This window comes from Blennius ocellaris (assembly GCF_963422515.1).
Source record: "Blennius ocellaris genome assembly, chromosome: 14".
Taxonomy (NCBI): Eukaryota; Metazoa; Chordata; class Actinopteri; order Blenniiformes; family Blenniidae; genus Blennius; species Blennius ocellaris.
This window is the reverse complement of record NC_137663.1, coordinates 13026858-13047483: the sequence shown is the minus strand read 5'-3', so window position 1 is coordinate 13047483 and position 20626 is coordinate 13026858. Positions and strand designations below refer to the sequence as shown.

Below are 20626 nucleotides of genomic sequence, written 5' to 3'. Positions count from 1 at the left end.
GGGGGACGGGATGGTGCACTTGAGCCGATAATGATAATGTCAACAAGGAAGACGTACTGAGACTCACCATGTGATGAAGGTGTCTTGAGGGGTGAAATTGACGAGACCCTTCTCAGCCATTCTTCCAAAATTAAGACAAATGAACCCGAGAAGCATTTCCCCTTCTGCGGGGAAAAACCATAACGAGGAAATATTATCTTCCCTCCTCGTTTTTGTGCCATATCTTCAACTGTACTTGTGCTCATTTAAGAAGAAATACTGTTGCATTACAGATATGATTTGTATTGTATTCATCCACATGCTATGTATATATTGGATAATATATCAGAACAAGAATTAAAGAATGTTGCTTTGCTCAGAGACAACTGCCGATGTGCAAAATTTGGGACTGGAAGGGTTAAACTGGTGCACAAACCTGCGGGAATAAATGTGCAAAAAGGTGATAACAGTAGCGATGCAGTGTGTGTGAAGGTGAGAATGAAACGAAGGATGCAGACAGTTGACAGACAGGCTCCCTGCGACAGCAGCTACAGACGCACCAGGTCAAAAAGGGCATAAATTACAAGATGAAATTTGAGTCCTGACAGACGAATCCACCGGCGTGACGGATTACCTCCTCTTGCCTGTCAGCTCACATGTCGGCTGATCTGCTTAAAGCTGAAGTGACGGCTGTTCCTCTTCAAAATGCATCAATTTTGTTCAAGTAACGTAGGGATGGAGTTTATATGACACTGTGACAAACGACATAAAACTCAAGTAAAGAAGGTTCAACTCATCTTTTTTCATACATTTTCATGAAACCCAATAAACTCTAAAGGACACAGTGGGAGGAAACAAACGTATATCTATCACTGCACAAAGAAATCTGCATTGTTCTCTCATTAATCACACAATGTGAAAATCCCAAAGGTTTTCTTGCGTGTAAGCTTTAAATACGTCGTCCCGTATGAGGATTTAATGCATATCTAATATCAGCGGGTAAAGAGTTAGCGTTGAAAATTTACCATTTCAAATATAATCAAGAGTGTTCTTTATCTCTTGCATGTTTAATATGTCAATTAAATCAACAAAATAACACAAAATGAGCAAATGTTCTGTCAACCACCTCTTGATATTTTCTCACAGTGGATCTTCTTCTTCAGATGCAGCTCATCCTCAGTTTCCCTGTACGGAGCCGATTCTTAATCATCTTAATCATCAAGTCAAAACATCTAAATAGAAAAGGTCCCATTTTTGCAACTGAATCCCAAAAAAACTGCTGGCAACAATGTATTTCAATGTGAAACACATTGAGGAAGTCCGGCAGTAAACCAAAACTGTTAGAGATGAAGATGCCAGCATTTGTTTCCCGATGTTTCGCCAGAACCTGGTGCGTTAATTGAGCCTTTGGTTGATTAAATTACCAAAATAAAATGCTAATTATACATATTAGGTTGTCACAATGAATTGCTGAAGAGTAATTAAATCTTTCAAATTCAAAGGCACTTTAAATGCTGTAGATTTTGTAGTTTCCTCCTTTTAAATGCCAGAGTCCACATGAATCATTTTAATCTGTAGTCTGAGAAAAAAAACAAAAACCTTCTTAATGGATTAGACACATCTTTCAGTTGAACAGCATTTGTGACCAATAAGAAGTCAAGTCATCAAATTCTTTGCATATTTTATTTTTCTTATCATGATTTTTTTTTCAACTCACACATGTCATATTTTACATCTTTGCAATAAAACATGAATACAATAGTTTTTAGGGTTTCATAGATCCAAAAATATTTAACCTTTTTTTGGATACGTAGGTTGAACCTGTCGATAAGAGTATGTGCATGTGCGCATTTGATCAAGATGGCTTCACACATACAGTACAGCTCACATTTCATCCTCTCTCCGCCCGCCCCCCCCACCCCCACCCCCCGCGCTCACCTCTATCAGCTACAGAATCATGATATTGCTTACAACTGTGAGGTTGTAAAACTTATAATCACACATGAGCTCAACGTTTTAAATACAAACATCAATGCACAAATAATCCCGTAGGAAAATGGACCTAAACAAAATGGCAGCCGACCAGAAAGAACCAAGCTAATAAATAATGACATGTGATTGGTGCAAAGTGCAAATACAAAACAAACTTTTACATTGATTTGATTCTCTCTTTTTTTTTTTTTTAAATAATCAACAAATGTGGGTAAGTGAAGGTTTCCTTTGCGCTTCCAGTCTTATTCAGCTGATTTAAGTCTCCCACCGAGCCTGAACCAAGACTATATGTACATATTTGACAAAACAATCACCAAATATACAAAGGAAATCATGTCAGTCTTGTGGTGGTCGTCCTTGGTGGCAATGACTACAAATCTTCACCATTCACCTTTCCGGGCAAAGCAATCACCATCCTCCACACCACTGTTATTACCATCAGTCTTGTCAACGTTATAATTATTACACAGTATTTTACATACAGCAAGTCATTAATAAATTAAAGGTGATAAGCGCAATTTGTGTAGTGAAAGAACAAGTGTAGACTCTGAAGGAAGCAGAGTCTTATTTACATAGAAATCAGAGTATAACCCCGCTGAGGGCAAAAAGAAAAGGAACAATAGAAATCAAACAAAATGAAATTATAACCCCCAGGGTCGTTTTGTTTTTTTCGTTTTTTTTTTCAAAGGTGAATTTAAGATTAAGCCAATAGCACCGGTTTCAAAAGTCGTGGGTGGGGCTGGTTCAGATCTGAACATTTCTAATCTGTTTGGACACATTGAAGGAGATTTAATCAATTGTGCACACAAATATTACCCACACTGAAGTCCCGTCAAATAAAAAGCTGGAAACACAAATTTGAGAAGGGTTTAAAAAAGAGAAATTAAAACAAAGCTTAAGTTATTTGTGAAGAATCAGCCATACCAGGAATGGGTAACACCAGTCCAGTGGGTGGTACGCCTACGATCGACCTCTACCAGGTCCTCTCGACTTGCTCTCTCCCTCCTCACTCTGCAGTCTTTCTATTTTATAAGCAGGTTTTGGTGTGTATCTTCTGGGTATTATGTGTCTGTGTGGTTTACACACATGCGTATGCACAGAGGAGGCCGTTTCCACCAGCGCTGTCGCATCCTCAAATCAAGTGAACTTCGCAAGGGAATAGAGCCTAAGGTCCGCTACTTGTTTTTCCTCTCGTCTCGGTACCTGTGGTTTCCCCGTGTCGCAGATACACAGCAGAAAGCACCACCTCCTCTCCCTCCCTCTCCGTCCTTCTCGTCCTGACACTGTCCGCCTCAGTACCTGTTCTGGTGTTCGTAGTGCCAGCGGTTGAAGTCTATGTTGAATGCCACAATGCTGCCGGACGCCATGCCAGTGATCAAAGTCCTAAAGGCAGAGAAAAACACAGAAATACATGCGGTGTTGGTGACACAACATTCCACACAGGCGTAGCTCAAAAATCACAAAGATAGAGAAATCAAAGACACATTGTCTCACAATATTTGAATATTTCGAAGGATCAGTCGGAGTCTATCAATATTGTGATATAAATGTTAAGCCACATGGTGGCGTAGTGTTTAGCAGTTGACTTGCAGGAAGAATATCCTTGGTACAGACTTGGAGTTGTCGCTGGGTGAAATTCTGGTTTCCTCCCACATTTGAAAAACATGGAATGCTTAATTAGTGACTCCGAATTGCCCGTATGTTTGAACGGGAGTGTTTCGGACAACATGTCTCAATGTATTTACTCTTTAATAAACCCAAGACCTGTCTAGGGTGTGACCTGTCTTTGCCAAATGTCAGCTGGGATTAAAGCAAACTCCTGAAACAATTATCTTTTTTTTAATTTTTTTATGTGCATCTGTGAAAACATCTTTATTAAACACATCCCATTAGCATGATTGGATTATCTTCACTGGCTCTGTTAAATATTCATGTATAACTGTGCTATTTCTGTTCTGCCTCTGGGGCTGATCAAGTTTCCCTCTGAGGCGGCCGCTTTGTTTTACCTCTGGTCATGTGAGAGGTCCATGGCTCGGATGCCCGCGTCACAGCCTGGATAGATGTAAAGCTGTTTGAAGTCGCACGCCTGCCACACCTCCACAACTCCGTTATCGCCTCCTGTCACCAAGTTCTGTCCATCGCTGCTCAACAAGATCGCCTGAGGAGTGCAGAGAAGCAACCGTGACGTGTCCACTGTGTTGGTCTACGCCGATTCTTTTGGTACTAGCTTGGCTTACCCGTGTAGAATCGTTGACCTCCATTTGTGCCAGAAGTTTTCCGTTTATGCTGAAGTTGCAGAAGCGACCTCGCTCGTAGTAGATGATGCAGTGTCCTTCGCTGGACACCGAGATGAGGCGCGGCCGTTGGCACAGCTCGGGACCCTCCAGGGCCCGCAGGAGGTCCCCTGTGATAGTGTGAACCAGGCAGGGGCCCTCTGACAGGGAGGAGGAGGAGGAGAAGGTATCAAAGATTTTATCCAGGCAAATAGCTCTATAATGTTAAATATTTCAGATATTTTATACGGCTAAACATCTGGATTTACTCTAATAAGACGTATAGCAGACAGACAAACCTTTGGCTCCACTGATCACCAGTCCCAGCTCCGCACAGACAGACACACACACCACCTCGTGGTCGTGGCCTGTCAGTACCGCTCTGGGTGCAGGGTAGTCGCCTGGGGAAAAAACAGATTGAGACACACCAGAGACGCATTAACACACACCTGAGCGGAGCAGACATTCACACATGCCACCTCTCATGGTGTCAACACTCACTGTTGTTGGGGTTGTCCCCGATTATGTGGTGCCGTCCGCTCCAGTACCACAGGAGAAGCGTGGCGTCTCTAGAGCCTGACACGATGTAGCAGTCTCCGCCGATGTACGACTCCGAGCGAGCCAGACACGTCACCACGTCCCAGTGACCGAAAACTATCTGGGTCAGCTTTCCTGTGCAGAGGAATTACAAAGACATTTAACTCACAATCAACAATTACTACAATTGTTGAAGATAATAAATCCTCTGACAAACACAGTAATTCTTTGTATAATGCAAATCTCTTCTCGGTCGTAAATATGCAAAATGAGACGTTAGACAGAATTTTAAATTTCAACTTCAATGAGGAGTTTAAATGAAAATCTCTTTATCGGGCTTCCTGCTCAAAAGTTCTAATCTGGCTCTTAGAAATAATAGAAAAACTAACCAGTTTCAGTGGAGTAAACACGGAAGCTCTTGTCCCAGAAGCCGCAGACCAGGATGTAGCGATTATCAGCAGTGACCACGAAACAGTGGGTGTTGATCTGGATGCTCTGGTCCACCAGGTCCGTTATCTGACGCTTGTTCACGCCTGAGTTATTTGCTACACAGAAATGTTGATGCATTAACGAGAGGTTACAGACTCGACACAGTTAATCGGTTGTCTCATGAACTCTGAACTTCCCTCATAATTCCCCCCTCTGGTCAGGCATTTATGTGCAGTTAGCCCTGTTTCAGCATTATGTGTATATATATCCCCAGTGTGTCATGTGACACTTTGACTTCAGTCCCCTCAGCGACCTGGTTGCCCCGCATTATCTGATTACACAAAATTATACCCCTAACATTATTATTACTGACTGCAATTACAACAGATACCATCATTTAAGGTAATTATAAGTCTGCACATTAAAAAAAAAAAAGTGCATCAGTTTTCTGTATTATTGGAGCCAAAGACAGAAGTGTGCATTGTAAAGACATGTGTGCACTGACCTATGAGAGGGTCCATCTCAATGGGGAGATGATGAGCCTGTTCCAGGGAGTATCCTGGAGCTCCGCGGAGGCCTGAAGGTTCAACAAGTGAGATATGATATGTAAATCAACATAAAACACAAACTCCACAACCTTGCATGTGGCTGAGTGCTCTCTGATGGAAGCACTGATAAAGACTTAAGTTAGAAATTCAGCACCTCATGTGATAATCCATGGCAATAATCACTTGATCTGCCCCAGGACGCACCATAATTACATGAACAAGATTAATTATATATATATATATATATATATATATATGATGATATATATGATGTTATGCTAATGAGGTAATTAATGCAGTTAATTTTAACTTTAATTAACTGATATTTCTAACTCAACACCAAGAGTGTAAACCTATAATTAGAGAAGTTGCTCCTTTGTTTTTTTTTTTACAGGAGTCACAACAACAAGCTATTACATCTGACACCATAGAGTCTCGACAGATGAGCTACATGCTATGACTTGGAATCAATTATAATTGGATTTTGACTGAGTTTGGACATTTCTGGGGATGGCGGACACTCGTAGGAAAAGACGCCCTGTTCTCATCAAAACTCACCGACTGTGTTGTGCCAGCGGTTTACGGCGAACAGCCGGCTACATGTGACGGTGACAGCGGCAGGTATGCTGAGGTGGGGGAGCGTGTTGGCCGCCACGTGCGTGACGGGCGAATTGGAGGGAAACTTGAGCACCATGATGACGTCCTGCTGCATCTGATCCTTAAACATCAGAGGGCTCTGGGGAAGGAAACACTGGTGAGACAGACAGAGAGAGAGAGAGAGAGGGGGGGGGGGGGGGGGGGGGCGGAGCGAGAAGGAGAGATTGGGGGAAGGGAGGATGAGGTAGATGGAGACAAAGGAAGGGGGAGAGACAGAACAGATGGGACAAAGGGAGGGAGGGGAGAAGGTAAATTAGTGGGAGCGCAGGGTCAGAGTAGGTACACACACTGAGGGTGGCTCTAGGCCTGGGAGGGGGGTGGAGGCACTGGTTGGTCAGGGGGGGGGTTTAGGACTGACGGGTTCGGGTTGACATGGAAGGCTCTGATGTGGAGACACGACGGCCTCATGCTGCTCGGGGCAGCAGGGAGGGCGGAGAGGCTAAAACGTCATTACATACACCTCCGTATGTAACAATATCTCTCATCACTGTCGGTGGAATATGTGAACTGAGATGCCTGTGAAGACTCAGCCATCCAGATCATGATATCCCCGTTTCTTGTTTTGAAAAGCAACCGGACTTAAATGTGTTGAGGACGCTTCATCTGGGATGAAGGATTAAACGCCTTCAAACCCACATCTTGTTGCCTTTTAAGACAAGAACTGCTTCTTCGACCAAAAATGAACTGAAAATGCAAACAATGAAGATTCTAACCACACTAACATTTAAAAGCATGCAAATCTGTCTCTAAACATAAAGCGAAAATATGTGAAAGTTCTATTTATCATTAGCTGAGGTGTGGCTTCTGGCAACAGACATTTTTTTTTCTGACAGTTTCCGTAAACCTGTGGAAATAAAACCTTCAACTGAACATCGTCTGATGCTGTGGACAGTCTCTCACCAGGTGCATGGCAGAGGAGCGAGGAGGGTGTGGCTCGATCAGCAGCTGCGACGGGACCTGACCACTGACTTGAATCTGGGTCTCCATAACCTGCAGTCAGAGAAATGATGTAACAGTGAAGATACAAAAGTGTTAAACACTTTTGAGAGAAACACGCAAATATCCTATATGCAGAATGTTAATGTTTGAACATGCTGGCAAAGGTCAAGGTGAATGGATTTTATGTATATTGCCGTTACTGTTACCATAATGATTTACCTTAAATCTTAATCAATGTCCTTTCTACAAATTGCTTAAAATGTGTCTTTTACAAAACATTCTTGACCCGGCATCTCTCTTTTAAGCTCTCTGGAATCCACTTGCTCTTGAGAAAGTTTTTGTTACATTCTTTTCCCCCAAAATGGAGTATTGAGAGCTGTTATTTGACTGTCTGACTATGAGGAAAACAATCAATAATTTGGCACTAGAATGAAGAGAGGGAGATTTCCATATCGTGATATTGTTCATTTGTGAATGTAATAAGAGCAACGTGTTTTCATAGAAACTGACCTCACGCTGCACAGAATCTAGATTGTCCAGGTTGACCGCTCCCTCGTAGGACAGAAAGTTGAAGACGTTGAGCGCTCGGACCGCCTCCGGCCCGCGCTGTTTGTAGCCAAATATTAGGTCGATCCACTGGTGAAGCTGACACGACACAAACTCGCTCTCCAATGCCTGGATGGAGGCAGAGAAAAGATGACAAACGCGTTTAGATTCTGTTCAGTGCATTCAATGGAAACACTCAGATCTGTGTATTTTAGAACATATGGAGTCGTTTCTTTCACCATGCGGTTAATGCGAACAAAATCTTCTGGTTTCTTGGCCCAGACTGGAAGCTCCACGTCACACACAGGAACCCCGTCATCACGCACCCCGAGCTCATACTCATTACTGTTGACAAACATTTCTGGCAGGTAGTAGAACTCTGGGATCAGCTCCTGCTCGATAGAAACAAAAAGCATTCATATATAAAACTTTATGACATCTTTCAGACTCTGAAAGAAACAAAACTACAGCTTGTCGGAGCTTTAAAATGTAAAAAAAAGGATAATGAGCAACATCTAATACTAAAGATACTTTACAGTCTTACATAAAACTCCCATTTATTAGAGTCTTTAATTCATGCTCATCTGAACAGTCTCAAAGCTGTATTGTTCCAAAAAGAAAGATTATATAAGACAGCTGTATATTACTGTTATATTGTGGGCAGATTGTAAACAACAGGTAAAACCTCACTCTTTGACTCTCTGATTTATGCAGACGCAACTTGGCAGGTTACATGAAATAGGACCGGTTTTCCCTACAGATCTGAATTCAATCCAAGAACTGACCAGTTCAGGAGGTTATTGAATATATAAAACACGAATAAAAGCATTTCTAGTTATACATCCTACACACTGGACTTTTAAGTAGTCCCTTCAGTAGGACGCTTCTTTGGTCTGCGAGGTTACCTTTACGTCAGCCGTGTCTCTCTGACAGTTCCTCCACGCGCGGCCGATACCGGAGAAGGCTCTCTCCGGATGGTCGAACTTACAATCGTTAGCATTGAGGAAGAATGTGGTGAACGGCTCCTACAAGCACAGAAACAGAGACATTTATTTAAGAGTGCACTGAATAATCTCCCGAAGGCCATATATTTTTTTCCAACTGTGTGTTGAGTACTCACTATTCTGAGCATCCACATCAGTGTTGAATGAGCCGTAGAGTACAAGGTCGTATAGTGGTGGGAGGGCGTACTGTCGTCGTCCCACGTCTCGTAGTGCTCTGCGTAAAATGCTGCTCGCTTGGGATTCAGCGCACCAATCGGCTGAAACATTGAAGGAGAAGAAGAATAAAGAATGCCATACATTACATATTATGTTTTTAAACTATCAGCACAGATGTTTCAGGATGACTGTTTTCTCTTTCTTTATGTGGCATTAATGCAAAAAGCGGAGATTGCTACTCAGCCTTGGTGTCATGTGATAGGTTGCTCTGCTTGACCTGTATTTTACTATGCATTTGGATTCGTGACACAATTAAGTTCCAGGCATGTAATTCCTTTGTAAAAAGGTGTTGTGTGTCTGAGTGCTCTCACCTTGGAAAGGTCCCGGAAGTTTCCAGGCAGAGTGAGATCAAGCTCCTCTGAGTCGTAGTTGGTCAGGACCCAGGGGAAGACCGGGTACTGGTTCAAATCATTGTAGGTTCTCCCTACAGGGCAAAAATAAACAAATAAAATAAACAATCAATATTTTACTTTAGGCACATCGAGATAGTTTCTGATAATGAAATCACATATTTACATGTTCTTTTCATATTTACATAATTTTCCAAAACCTACAACGACCAATCTGATTCAGATAAACCTTGATTAGTGAAGTAAACTTCAGAGTCAAGATTTAAATGCCAGACTGAGACAACAATTTCAGTGCAGAAACAGACAACCAAGCAAAGGAAACCAGAAAAAGTAGAAGCTGTTAAGAAATGTTAGAAGCCATATGATAACCAGGTCATTGTGCATATTTCATACAACGATAGAGCATGTCTACATCTCATATACAGATAGTTAATTATTAAAATTATTCTGGCCTTATTTAGTCCTGCATAACTCCTGCATAAGTTGCAGGCCTCACTAATAAAAACCACTCGCAGATTCATCTAGTTTAAAATCCCGCACTTTCTGTCTCAGTACTTTCTAATAGTCTCCTATAGATTGGCCATGAGCAAAATATAAATTAATAGATTTAAAAAAAGGCCCAAGTATGCACTTTGCTGTCAATGCAGTTATTTTTGAACAACATTGTGATTGAAACTGTCGATACAAAACAACCAGGGTCACATTTTTTCAGAGCAAGTACGAGAGCAATGCTCTGCATCACATAGGAGGAAAATATTTTCTATATTATGTCCCCCCCCCCGCACACACACACACACACACACACACATTTTATAACCTTGTGTGTTTGAGCAATAAACATTTTAAACAATATTTCAAGGGCAGGACGCACAATGCTTGATGGGAGCTTGCTGAACTCGTTTACCTGCGATAGTATTGAGGAACATGAGGTACTCAAAGTTGGAGATCTCTCTCCTCTGCCAGCGCTGCGTCATGTTGGACGATTTGAAGAGCTGACGCGGAGTGGCCAAGGAAATCCGCCTGATACAAAAACACGCAATCAAATACAATTCCTCTTATCAAACCTGGTCAGTGCCACTGTGACGCAGTGCAGGAATGACCGACGACGCCGGGTATTTACCTGGCCTGTGGCAGGCCATAACTCGTTCCTACGCCCACCCGTGGGAGGCTGTACACCACCCTTTTGACTGTGGCCTGGTCGGGGAAGTTGAACATCACAGATGCTGGACAGAAGACACAGAAGACATGCATGAAATACAGTCCAAATAACTCATTTGTTTTGAGCTGCTACTGAACAATATATTTACTTGAGCCATAATGAGACAGAGCTTGTGAATGAAATGAAGTATTTTTCGTCTTCAGAACAGAGAATTTCAGTTTCAATTTGAGAGACTTTCAAAGACTCACTTCTGTTTGCCATGAAGACTTCCAGTCCTGTATTCTGCAGCAGATAACGTCTGGAGAAGACCGCTCGGATCTCACTGAACATCCACTTCCCGTGTAAACCCTCCGAGTAGGCCAACACCTGTTGAGATGGACAGTAAAAATAATTTTCTCCAGAAAATACGGAAGAATGACTGAAAAACAAGAACTAAAAATGTGAACATGTACCAAATATGATCATCTCTCCAAAGGGTGACAAAGTCAATTTAATTGAGAATACAAGTGTGAGACCAGTGTGAGCAAATTTGGTAATCCAAATGATTCCTCTATTTGTGCATCCATCAATATTAAAGAAATGACGTTTTCACTCACTTTGGCGTCCATCTGCTTGAACGTTGGATCATCCTCATCGACTTCAAAGTAGATCTCAGTCGTGGTGATGGACAGAGTCCCTCGAGCCACCACCACTGGTGCCACCAACTGAGCAGGAGTGCTCAGAACCACTGGGCCTGGGATGATGAACATATTACTCAAATACTCCTACAGTCGGCATTTATAGCACTGAACTGAATACAACACACAGGAGATCAGCCACCAGCAGATTTGAGTCATGTGATGTTAGTTTAAATCATTTCCTTTTTGTTTGTATTTTTGTTTAGAAATAAATTGCACATTAGAAGTGAAAATCAGAGTAAATAGAACGTTTAGGAACCCTAAACTAACATCAGTTTTTAGTAGATTATGAATTGATCTTCTTGAGATTAATCAGCTGGATGGTTAGTGGAGCTGCAAAACTTTCAAATGTTCGACTTGCCTTTGGAAGTAAAAAGTCTCGGACGGAAACGTACTAAAAGCAAAAGTCATAAATGGTGTACCCTTTAGTTAAACTGTAATGTAGTGAGTGTTTGTGTGTCTTTCTGTGTTCGAGTCTCACCGGCGAGGTTATCGATCTCTTTCTCCTGCAGTAGGCTCACTGCATCGTCGTCTCCTTCCAGCATTAGCTCCGCCTCCGGGTTCTGGGCCACCACTGATTGGCTGCGGAAAGTCTTTTTCGACTTGGGCCCTTCCTCCTCCTCCTCCTCTGTTCCTGTGTGGGAGTGTTTTTAGGGGAATATGCATAAAGCAGGGGTTTATGGAGAGTAAAACCGTTCCGCGAGGTGACGTTACTGACCGTAATCTTCCAGGGCTCTGAGTGACATGTCGGCGTGCGTCGATCCGAAGGCATTTCGCACGAATCTCCGTCTCCTCCTCAGATCGTCCTCCCAGTAGTCTAAGCGCCAGAAGTCGTGCAGTTGACTGAAAACATAAAGAGATGTTAGTCATGTTAGTCATCATGAAGGAAAGTTAGTGAAACTTAAAGCGACATTTGACAATATTACCAGCAACTCCAAAAACTAATTTCCTAAAGCAAAAAAGTTGCTCATCACTGTAATAGAGGAAACCATTGGATCTCTTGACACTGCAATAACCTGCTTTTGGCTGGGAGTAAAAAAAAAACAAAAACACCCAATTAATAAACACAAGAACCCTCCAGAAGCAAAAGTTTTAATGAAGGAAAGATGTAAAATATAGGTTTCATGAGTCAAAGTTATGAATATCCTCAGACCAAGGAAAACGAAATGTGAATTCAAACTCATGTTTTATCTGAGTAAAATGTCTTGACATGAAGAAGACAGGCTTCTGATGTTTTACGTCACATGTCTTGGGAGTTACAGCACATGTTCTCAGAGAAGCTGGCAGCCTGGAGGCAGATCGGGATAATAAGCAACCACTGATTTAATGTGCGCATGTGAACGTGCTAAATTAAGGAGATCAGTCACAAAGTGCTTCAAGGCAGCTACGAGGTTAGAAAACAACTCTCAGTGTGAGCACAGTGGCTTTTGACAGTTAAATAAGTCTTGATTTGTTGTTTTATGAAGCTTCACCTTTCTGTTGTTTTATTGATGTTTCGTTGTCGTGTCAAGTGAATCCAAGACACAGTGACGGTCACATGAAATGCACAGTAATGTGGACACCCCTCTCACCTCTGTGACATTGTCCCCCACGCCCCGTGCTTGTTGGTCAGGATGTTAAGGATCTTTTGCTTCAGCTGATTCGCGGTCACATGATCTCTGTGCTTGGCGGCACTGATGAGGTGATCGCACATCTTCTCCTCCTCTCTCCGGTCAGCAGCGTACTGGGCACAGTTAGACTGAGAGGAAGACCACACGATATTATCAAAAATGCAAATTGAAAGAATATAAATGCAGAGAATTGTAATAATTCCTCGTTTTAGTTTACAAAAAGGTAGAACAAATATCTATAATCTGACTAAAGTGACTCAAAAGGTGGTTTACTTGTGTCAGTGGGGGAGAAATCAACACAGTGCCCTCTTCAAAAACTCAGTACAGACTGACAAATGAGAGCATAGGTGATGTTTGTGTGCGCACCTCGAACTCGGCATGTTTGTGTACATCCTCTGCTCGCTGTCTGTTCAGGATGAACTCTGCTTCGTTGGCCACACGCACAATGTGATCCTTCATTGCGTGGCACAGGAGTCTGACAGAAGAAGTGACAGATGAGAGGAAGTGGAAGGGAACAACATAACCTGCATGAGCCATCTTTAATGAGAGTGAAATCTCATTCATACAACATATGTGCCGTTTTAATCTTGTTCTGTTCCGTGTGACACTCCAATAAACATAAAGTAGAAAGATTACAGACACTGAAATGAGACGAGCACAGTCAGACGTAAACTTAATTGCAGTCTAATGGTTTGGCTTCCCGCTGAACACACATGGCACTATGCGGTTATCCTAGCAAGGTTCTCTTTAGGCCTGTATCACTCCCATTAGTTGTTAAGCACTGATGACATTATTAGTGCTAATTTGTGAATCACGGAGACTGCAGTGGTGTGGTGTGATGGATTTACCTTCCTTCATTAATGAGCTCGATGAAGGCTAGTCCGGCATTCTTCTGAATGGAGTTTTGCCACTCCTAAAAATGGTAAAGACACATTGAATTTACTGTGTTGAACCACAAATGGCAGCACCAATAAAAGATTGTGCAGATCATTGAAATTGGGGATCGAATTGAAAGCTGGATTGTGGGTGAAATAATCAAACTTCATATCTTATGTTAAAAAATAAATAAATAAATAAAATAAAAAATTGCCTCTGTCCAATGTCATTGTGTCATTGTGTAATACACACAGATATCAGTAGGTCAGTAAGTTTGACTGGGTGCAAACAGTATTCAGTACACGGAATGAGGATAAGAAAATGAGACAACACTCCAAAAGCTCAGAGCTTCAACGAATAAAGACCTGCACATGTGAAAGTGCTGTATGAGCATATGAAAGTGGATCAGGAAGAGAGTGCTGCTGAAAGCCTCCAACTATCAGAGCCCCATTAGCTCCACTAGCTCTTGAGGCTGTGAAGGACACGTGGGACTATCTCCCGTTACATCCTCCCTTCCACAGGATCGATTTCTGGGCTCGGGTTCGCTCTCTCGGGCCTCTAATGGCAGACGAGGCCGGAGCAAGTGGTAACACTATACATGCTGACGAGCAGCCACCCAGAGGAGCAGAGGAGACAGGAAAGGAAAAGGGAGTGGTGAGAGGAGAGGGCAGTGTGAGGAGCCATAGAAGATGAAAGCAGCTGCAGCTGAAGCACCGAGTTAAAATTGACCAGAAAAGCAGAGGTGACTACTTTTATAAGTGAAGATGTGTCTGAAAAAAAGAGATAAGAGAGGGAGAAGAAAAAAAAAAACACCGCGGCAGGGCTCAAGAGGGGAGAAGCAGAGTACTCTTCAAGAGTGAGAGGCCAGAATCCAACAAACGAGGGAGCAGACGGGAGACAAGCTTCATAACTTAAAAGAAAAAGAAAATTGTTCACCCATGTCACCTGAGGAAAGCTCTGTAATGGTGAGTCACACTGTCTTTTGTGTATTGCTGGAAACTAAGATGCTGACTGAAGGTAGATAAATAAATGATAAAATATTCTGCGTTCACCGAGATGCACTTTTTTTTGTTTTTGTGATTTGATTTAGTTTTTCATAGCTAAGTGCACATGACCCATATGGAAACTTTCTTTTTGTGGATGTCATACTGGGGGGGGTTGTGGTGGGAGGCTGCATTTGATCACATCTGCAATGCATTTATTGAATAGTTTGCCTCTAAGCAGATCAGCAGCTCCCCGACTTCTCGTGCATTATATTTTGACAGTCAAAACTGGTCGAAAGAAATACAATATAAATAAACTAAAAAGTGTTCGAACTTAGCTTGAAATGCCACAATTTCACATTTGATCCAGCTTTGACAAAATGTGTGAGAGAAAAGTGCGAGGAGACCGAGAGGAGAGTTACCAACCTGAGAACAGAGCAGCATTACAAGCTCCACTACAGATGTGCTCGACTTCATACACACTAGACCTGCAGCACGGAGACACAAAGCACAGTCAGGAGCCTCACTTTCTCTGACGCACACACACACACGCACACACACACACGCACACACCTGCCAGACAGAAAAATACCATCAAAGAAGGCATTGTAGTGTCAGTGGTTTTTGCTATTGTATACAGTCACCATAGTCAGATTTATAATAAGCATGCTACAGAAAAGACAGGAACAAACAGCAGAGGAAAGGATAAGGCAAGAGAGAGGAGCAGCAGGAGGAGGAGGAGGAGGAGGAGGAGGAGGGAGAGGGAGAGATCAACACTGAGACAGTGGATCACACAAACAGGACGCCAGGAAGCAGGTGGGCAGAGGGATGACTGCAACACATTGAGCACAATCTGTATTAAAAGTGAGTTTAAAAGTGATCATAAGCTCATCTAAAAACATTACATATCTAGCTAGCTGGTTCAAAGGAGTGCGATATACTGACTTCATACCTTTTTGACGAATGAGTGACGCAGCCAGCTCAAAGACACTCACTCACTCTGTCACACGTTCACACCTCCGTTCATTTACTCACTTATTTCGGATCTTTTTCACACACCACACACATCGCAGTGAGGGACAGTGAATGAGGAGACTCCACAGAGAGACGCCAGTTAGAGAAAAAGGAGCCGTGTACAGCACCTGTACCTTCTATGAGCAGTTCCTGCCCATGGCTACCCAGCAGCGTCCTGGACAGGAAGGGGGCAAAGTCCACAAAAATCTCCCTCAGCAAAGGGGCCACCTTCTCCAAAGCACGCTCCAACTTGGTGGTGATACTGCAGAGTGGAGAAAAGAAGAGGAAAAAAAAAGATGAGGAAAACAGTAGTGAAGGGTTAAAAGGAAATAGGCAACATACAGATGAGTGTTCTAGTGTGTGAGGAAAACCTCAGGGGATGCAGAGGAGGAGCAGAGGGGAACGAGGAGAGCATGCATGACAGAGATGAGTAGAGAAGAGGAGAGGAGAAAAAGCCACAATGAATGAGAAGGGTGAGTGAAATGAAAGAAAATAGGACACAAAACTATCGGAATTAAATATATAACGAAAGTTTGATATGGTAGCACTGTCTGTGTTAGTGGTTGCAAGAGATGATTGATTACACTACAGTTTGGAGAACTGATGCAGGGAAAACCTAGAGCTATTCAAGATATACATTCCAGCTTGATTTGCTTTGTAAATTTCCAAACGTATGCCTTTAACTTGAGAAATGGAGAAAAGTGAGAATGTGAAATAGACCTGGGTCACTTAATGCACAAAGCACAAATTAGCTTTAACCTAATCTGAGCACAAGATGCAGAAAGGAAGTTTAAAACAGCTTGAATCATTTCAGATCTGGAGGTTGGAGTTAGTGTGAGTAAAGGGCCATGCAAGAAGTGACAGACTGTTAAAATACAAAGCCATGAGCTGCCGACAGAAACACTTGAATCGATGCTAACTTGACGTCGTTAGCATCCCGCCACAGCAAGGCGGGTCTGTCTTTTCTTGCATGTGGCCTGGGAACATTTAGTAGTGGCTGGGCAGAGCAGAGGGTGTGTAGTGGGGGTTGGGGTCAGAGGAAAGGTCATGGGGACACGACGAGCATCTCCTTGCCTAAAACACTGTCCTGCATCTCGGGGGGCTGCCTGGAAGCCTGCCAGAGAGCTAAAAGACTTGAGCTCAGGGGGCGTCTGACCGCTGCGCAGCGCACACTGCGCCACTTCACAATAGGCACTGCAATACAAACCACACACACATATATACAAGAACACACACACACACAGACACACACACACACACACACACACAGACAAGCACACTGATTAAGGAACACATACTCACACACGCGCCCAACCCACTCACATGTGTGTGCACGTTTAGAAGAACAATTATCTGCTAACAATTCGAGGGGAAAAAGTGCATTAACATGAGCGTTACAGTACAAGCTGCTTCTATATTTACATGACAATACAAGTTATTTCTTCTAGTAATGCTATTTCCTAGTTAGTAACAGGCTCGAATTGCAAGTTGGCTTAGATTTTATTAGTGACACCTACACAGCATGGGGAGAGAAATAAAACACATGTTAATGACAATTCCATTTACATGTTTTCAGATATGTCATCTGAAATGCATTAAAATATTGAGTTTTAGAAATGATCGAGATGGATTAATAGACTTTCATACTCCACAGCACATTGTAATTTGTAACATTAACCCAAGATCTACGATTTGTTGTATCCCACTACATTTATTTTCTCCCTTTAGAGCCCAACTGGGTGAGATTTCGCCGTCGAATACATGGTTTCCTGAGGATCACAATGCATTTCATCAGCCGTCGTCTTAATGATGCCACAAGGGGCTCGAAAGGGAGAGTTGTGTAAATGTTGCTCCAGGCCATCATGAGTAAAATTCTGAGTGTCAAGTCAGTGAAGAGACTGAAAGACGTGCCAGTGGTTTGTGTGCATGACAGCAAGAAATATGTGCAACTAAAAAGACTAGTATTAGTTGGCTTAAAGCAGAGTTATGAAAAAACTAATCCAACATACTTTTAACAGCAGTTGAGTCAATCTGGAGCTGTTATATTTCTGACTTAACTTCTCCTGATATGACAAATAATTTGACAGTCACACTAATAGCTGAAGGATGTAATCTGTGACGACATTGTTTACGACTCTACACTCTCAAACAGCTGCTAACGTCACATATAATTTATCCAAGTCTCGAATATAGCATGTTGTTGCCAATTTCAAGCTAAAAATAGATTGAAGACTTTAATGTCAATTTATGACTGTGTGAGTAAACTGCTGATGAGTGATGAAGGGATGAGAATGAAGCGGAGAAGAGACAGACACAGGAGAGAAAAAAAAAAGAAAGTAAATCAACATGAAAACAAAAGCAGAACAGGACGTAAAAACCAAGAGTGGGAAGAAAGTGAAAGGTTAAAGCAGTTGAGGGCTTCATCAATCTGAGATTTCTGACCTCATGTTCTCCATAGTGTCTTCTGGCATCGGAGCCACCGTCTGCACCGCAGGCAGATTCTTACTAGTTGCGCCATTGACAAAAGACGAAGAGGAGGAGGAGGAGGAGGAAGCAGAGTCTGTGGCACCTGAGCAGCACAGAGAGGCAGGACACAAAGTGATGAAAAATAAGACATGCATTACAGCGAGGTGAACCAAGGGTGGCCATGATCTATATGTCAGATAACGACACAGGGAAACGTATTAATGTTACAGATCAGCCGCAGCCCAATTCAATTTGAATTGTATTCCACTGGACATGCTGAGGCTTGTCTTCTGGTAATCGCCCCCGTTTGTGAAAATAGCTTTGCAATCAATATACAGAATCCATTCCCAGGAATAAATATCTCCCTCGTCCATTATGCATGTCTGATACTGTACAATGTGACAGGCCGGAGTCTAAATCCAGTCTGCTTCAATGGATCTGCTGAGTCTGACAGAAGTTAGATGAGACACTGATATGCCTATTCGCTAATGTGTATTTAATTCACATGCTGTCATTCTAAAGTTGTTTCTTTTGACCATTGTATCCGGGTAGAAAAACACTTGATACTAATGTGATCGAGGGGACAGTCACAGCGTCCAGCAGGTGAGCAATCTACAAATTAACCAGGTCACGTGCGTCCTCGTTTTAACTTGATTCTATTGCTCCCCCACTTAGCTTCAACTCTAGTTGCTTCTGCCTGTCAAAGGGCAGTGGAGGAATGCACCGAAGGTTCATAACAAGGGGAGAAAGTCAGTCTCGCTTCATCAAACAGCCTTTTTGCACAAACACGTCCATCATACTGCAGTCACACGCCTTCCACCTCGACTTAAGTGTACGTTGAATATAGCAATTCAAAAACTATATGAGTCATCTATTAACCAATGACTGATGTTAAAAGGGTGCGGGTGTGGGAGGAAGTCACGCGTCTGTACGTAGATGGCGTTTGTGCGTCATCTCTCACCTGTAGTGTTGATCATGCTCTTGGGTGTGGCTGTTGCAGCAGCAAAAATGTTGGGTGTGCTGCCAGCGGTGACTGCTCCACCAGAGGTGGGCGTGCCCACCGTGTTGACTGACAGGCTGCCGGGTGGGGGCTTTTTGACTGGTACCATCACACTCCTGGAAGACACAAAGACAGGCAAACTTATACGCACACACGGTGACAAACTGGTGGTTTGATCTTGTTGGAAGCAATCACTGAATCCACTTCGTCATAAATACATGTAATATGTGTTAAAACAACCGCAGCTTCTTTCCAAACATTCCTAAGACGCCCCCTGATTTTGTTAAAGTACCAGATGGTGTCAACTCACTGCGAGTATTTCTGGAGCTAGAAGCAAACTTTAACCTGAGAACATTATTGGGAGCTGTACCATGAGCACCATATATCTTTTTTATTTGTACTATTGAATCGCTTAATAAAAGAAAAAAAAATCAGTTATGATGTAACACAGTCCATGTGTTGTGCTGTCATCATGAACAATGAACTCCCCAACTGAAAAACAAACTGCCAAAACTCTGTCAGCGAGTGTAAGAACTGGACAAAACACAATCTGGGTACTGCAGTGACTCACTGCTGCCACCTAACATGCAATGTAAATTTTACGGACTGTACCTTTAATGTCAATCATAAATAAATGTTTCCCAATTCAATCTATACATGCATTCATCAACACAAAACTCAATATGCTGTGCTTTTTATTGCATATATATATATACATGCATATACATACACACACACACACACACACACACACACACACATATATATGTGAGCTTTTAACATTCTGAAGTATGTAATGAAACTAACGCATCTCAGCTTAAAATGTTTGCCAATGAAAACTAGTTTGTTTTTAACTTCATAGTTGTAATTTATAAGAGATGATGCATCTATCTGTCTGACCTATGAGGATAGGATTGATACCTCTGGAGGACATTCAGGGGATGGATATGGAGCTTTCCATGATCTATTATGCACAACATGTCCAATCAATAACTTTGCTCTCAGGTACTGCAACGGAGCAGGATCAAGGAATCAAGGAGACAAAGTGATGCCCAGGAGATATTAGCAGGTCATTACTCAGAAAAAAAAAGTCTATATGAAAACTTGATAGACAAGAGCAAAACATTTTAAAGGGTTTGCAGACTTTGTTTATGTGATGTCATAGATGATAACTTAATCATTCAACAATATCTCAAAAGGTTTAAGGTCAGTGTCTAAATTTAATTTAAAAAAGAGGACAAAATATGAAACCAGTAATATAATCTCACCTCTATTAAAACATGCAGCCGTTTTGTTGAATTCTTACTTTAAAAAAAAAATAAAAAAGCATTTGTAGGCAGGCTTTCGGGTTTTAGTTTCACTCCAAAAATG

General features: G+C 42.3%; 1 protein-coding gene across 3 annotated transcripts in view; it reads right to left on the bottom strand.

The window, feature by feature from the left end:
- Window positions 1-3263: 3263 nt before the first annotated feature.
- nbeaa (neurobeachin a) overlaps window positions 3264-20626 on the bottom strand; it is a gene marked incomplete at both ends in the record, with an annotated part of 86916 nt that continues 69553 nt past the window's right edge. The window contains 29 exons of one of the 3 annotated variants that reach the window (XM_080509256.1): window positions 3264-3354; window positions 3978-4129; window positions 4209-4405; window positions 4544-4645; window positions 4746-4916; window positions 5171-5326; window positions 5716-5787; window positions 6317-6509; window positions 7316-7405; window positions 7865-8029; window positions 8140-8292; window positions 8806-8925; window positions 9021-9161; window positions 9432-9544; window positions 10375-10490; window positions 10591-10693; window positions 10878-10995; window positions 11226-11362; window positions 11668-11700; window positions 11788-11940; window positions 12025-12149; window positions 12878-13044; window positions 13283-13391; window positions 13765-13829; window positions 15202-15263; window positions 15918-16051; window positions 16864-16983; window positions 18232-18358; window positions 19217-19371. In XM_080509256.1, the coding sequence (XP_080365382.1) occupies window positions 3264-3354; window positions 3978-4129; window positions 4209-4405; window positions 4544-4645; window positions 4746-4916; window positions 5171-5326; window positions 5716-5787; window positions 6317-6509; window positions 7316-7405; window positions 7865-8029; window positions 8140-8292; window positions 8806-8925; window positions 9021-9161; window positions 9432-9544; window positions 10375-10490; window positions 10591-10693; window positions 10878-10995; window positions 11226-11362; window positions 11668-11700; window positions 11788-11940; window positions 12025-12149; window positions 12878-13044; window positions 13283-13391; window positions 13765-13829; window positions 15202-15263; window positions 15918-16051; window positions 16864-16983; window positions 18232-18358; window positions 19217-19371 (3640 nt within the window). The remainder of the gene's footprint in view (window positions 3355-3977; window positions 4130-4208; window positions 4406-4543; window positions 4646-4745; window positions 4917-5170; window positions 5327-5715; window positions 5788-6316; window positions 6510-7315; window positions 7406-7864; window positions 8030-8139; window positions 8293-8805; window positions 8926-9020; window positions 9162-9431; window positions 9545-10374; window positions 10491-10590; window positions 10694-10877; window positions 10996-11225; window positions 11363-11667; window positions 11701-11787; window positions 11941-12024; window positions 12150-12877; window positions 13045-13282; window positions 13392-13764; window positions 13830-15201; window positions 15264-15917; window positions 16052-16863; window positions 16984-18231; window positions 18359-19216; window positions 19372-20626) is intronic. The other 2 variants (XM_080509257.1, XM_080509258.1) reach the window with 2 other exon arrangements.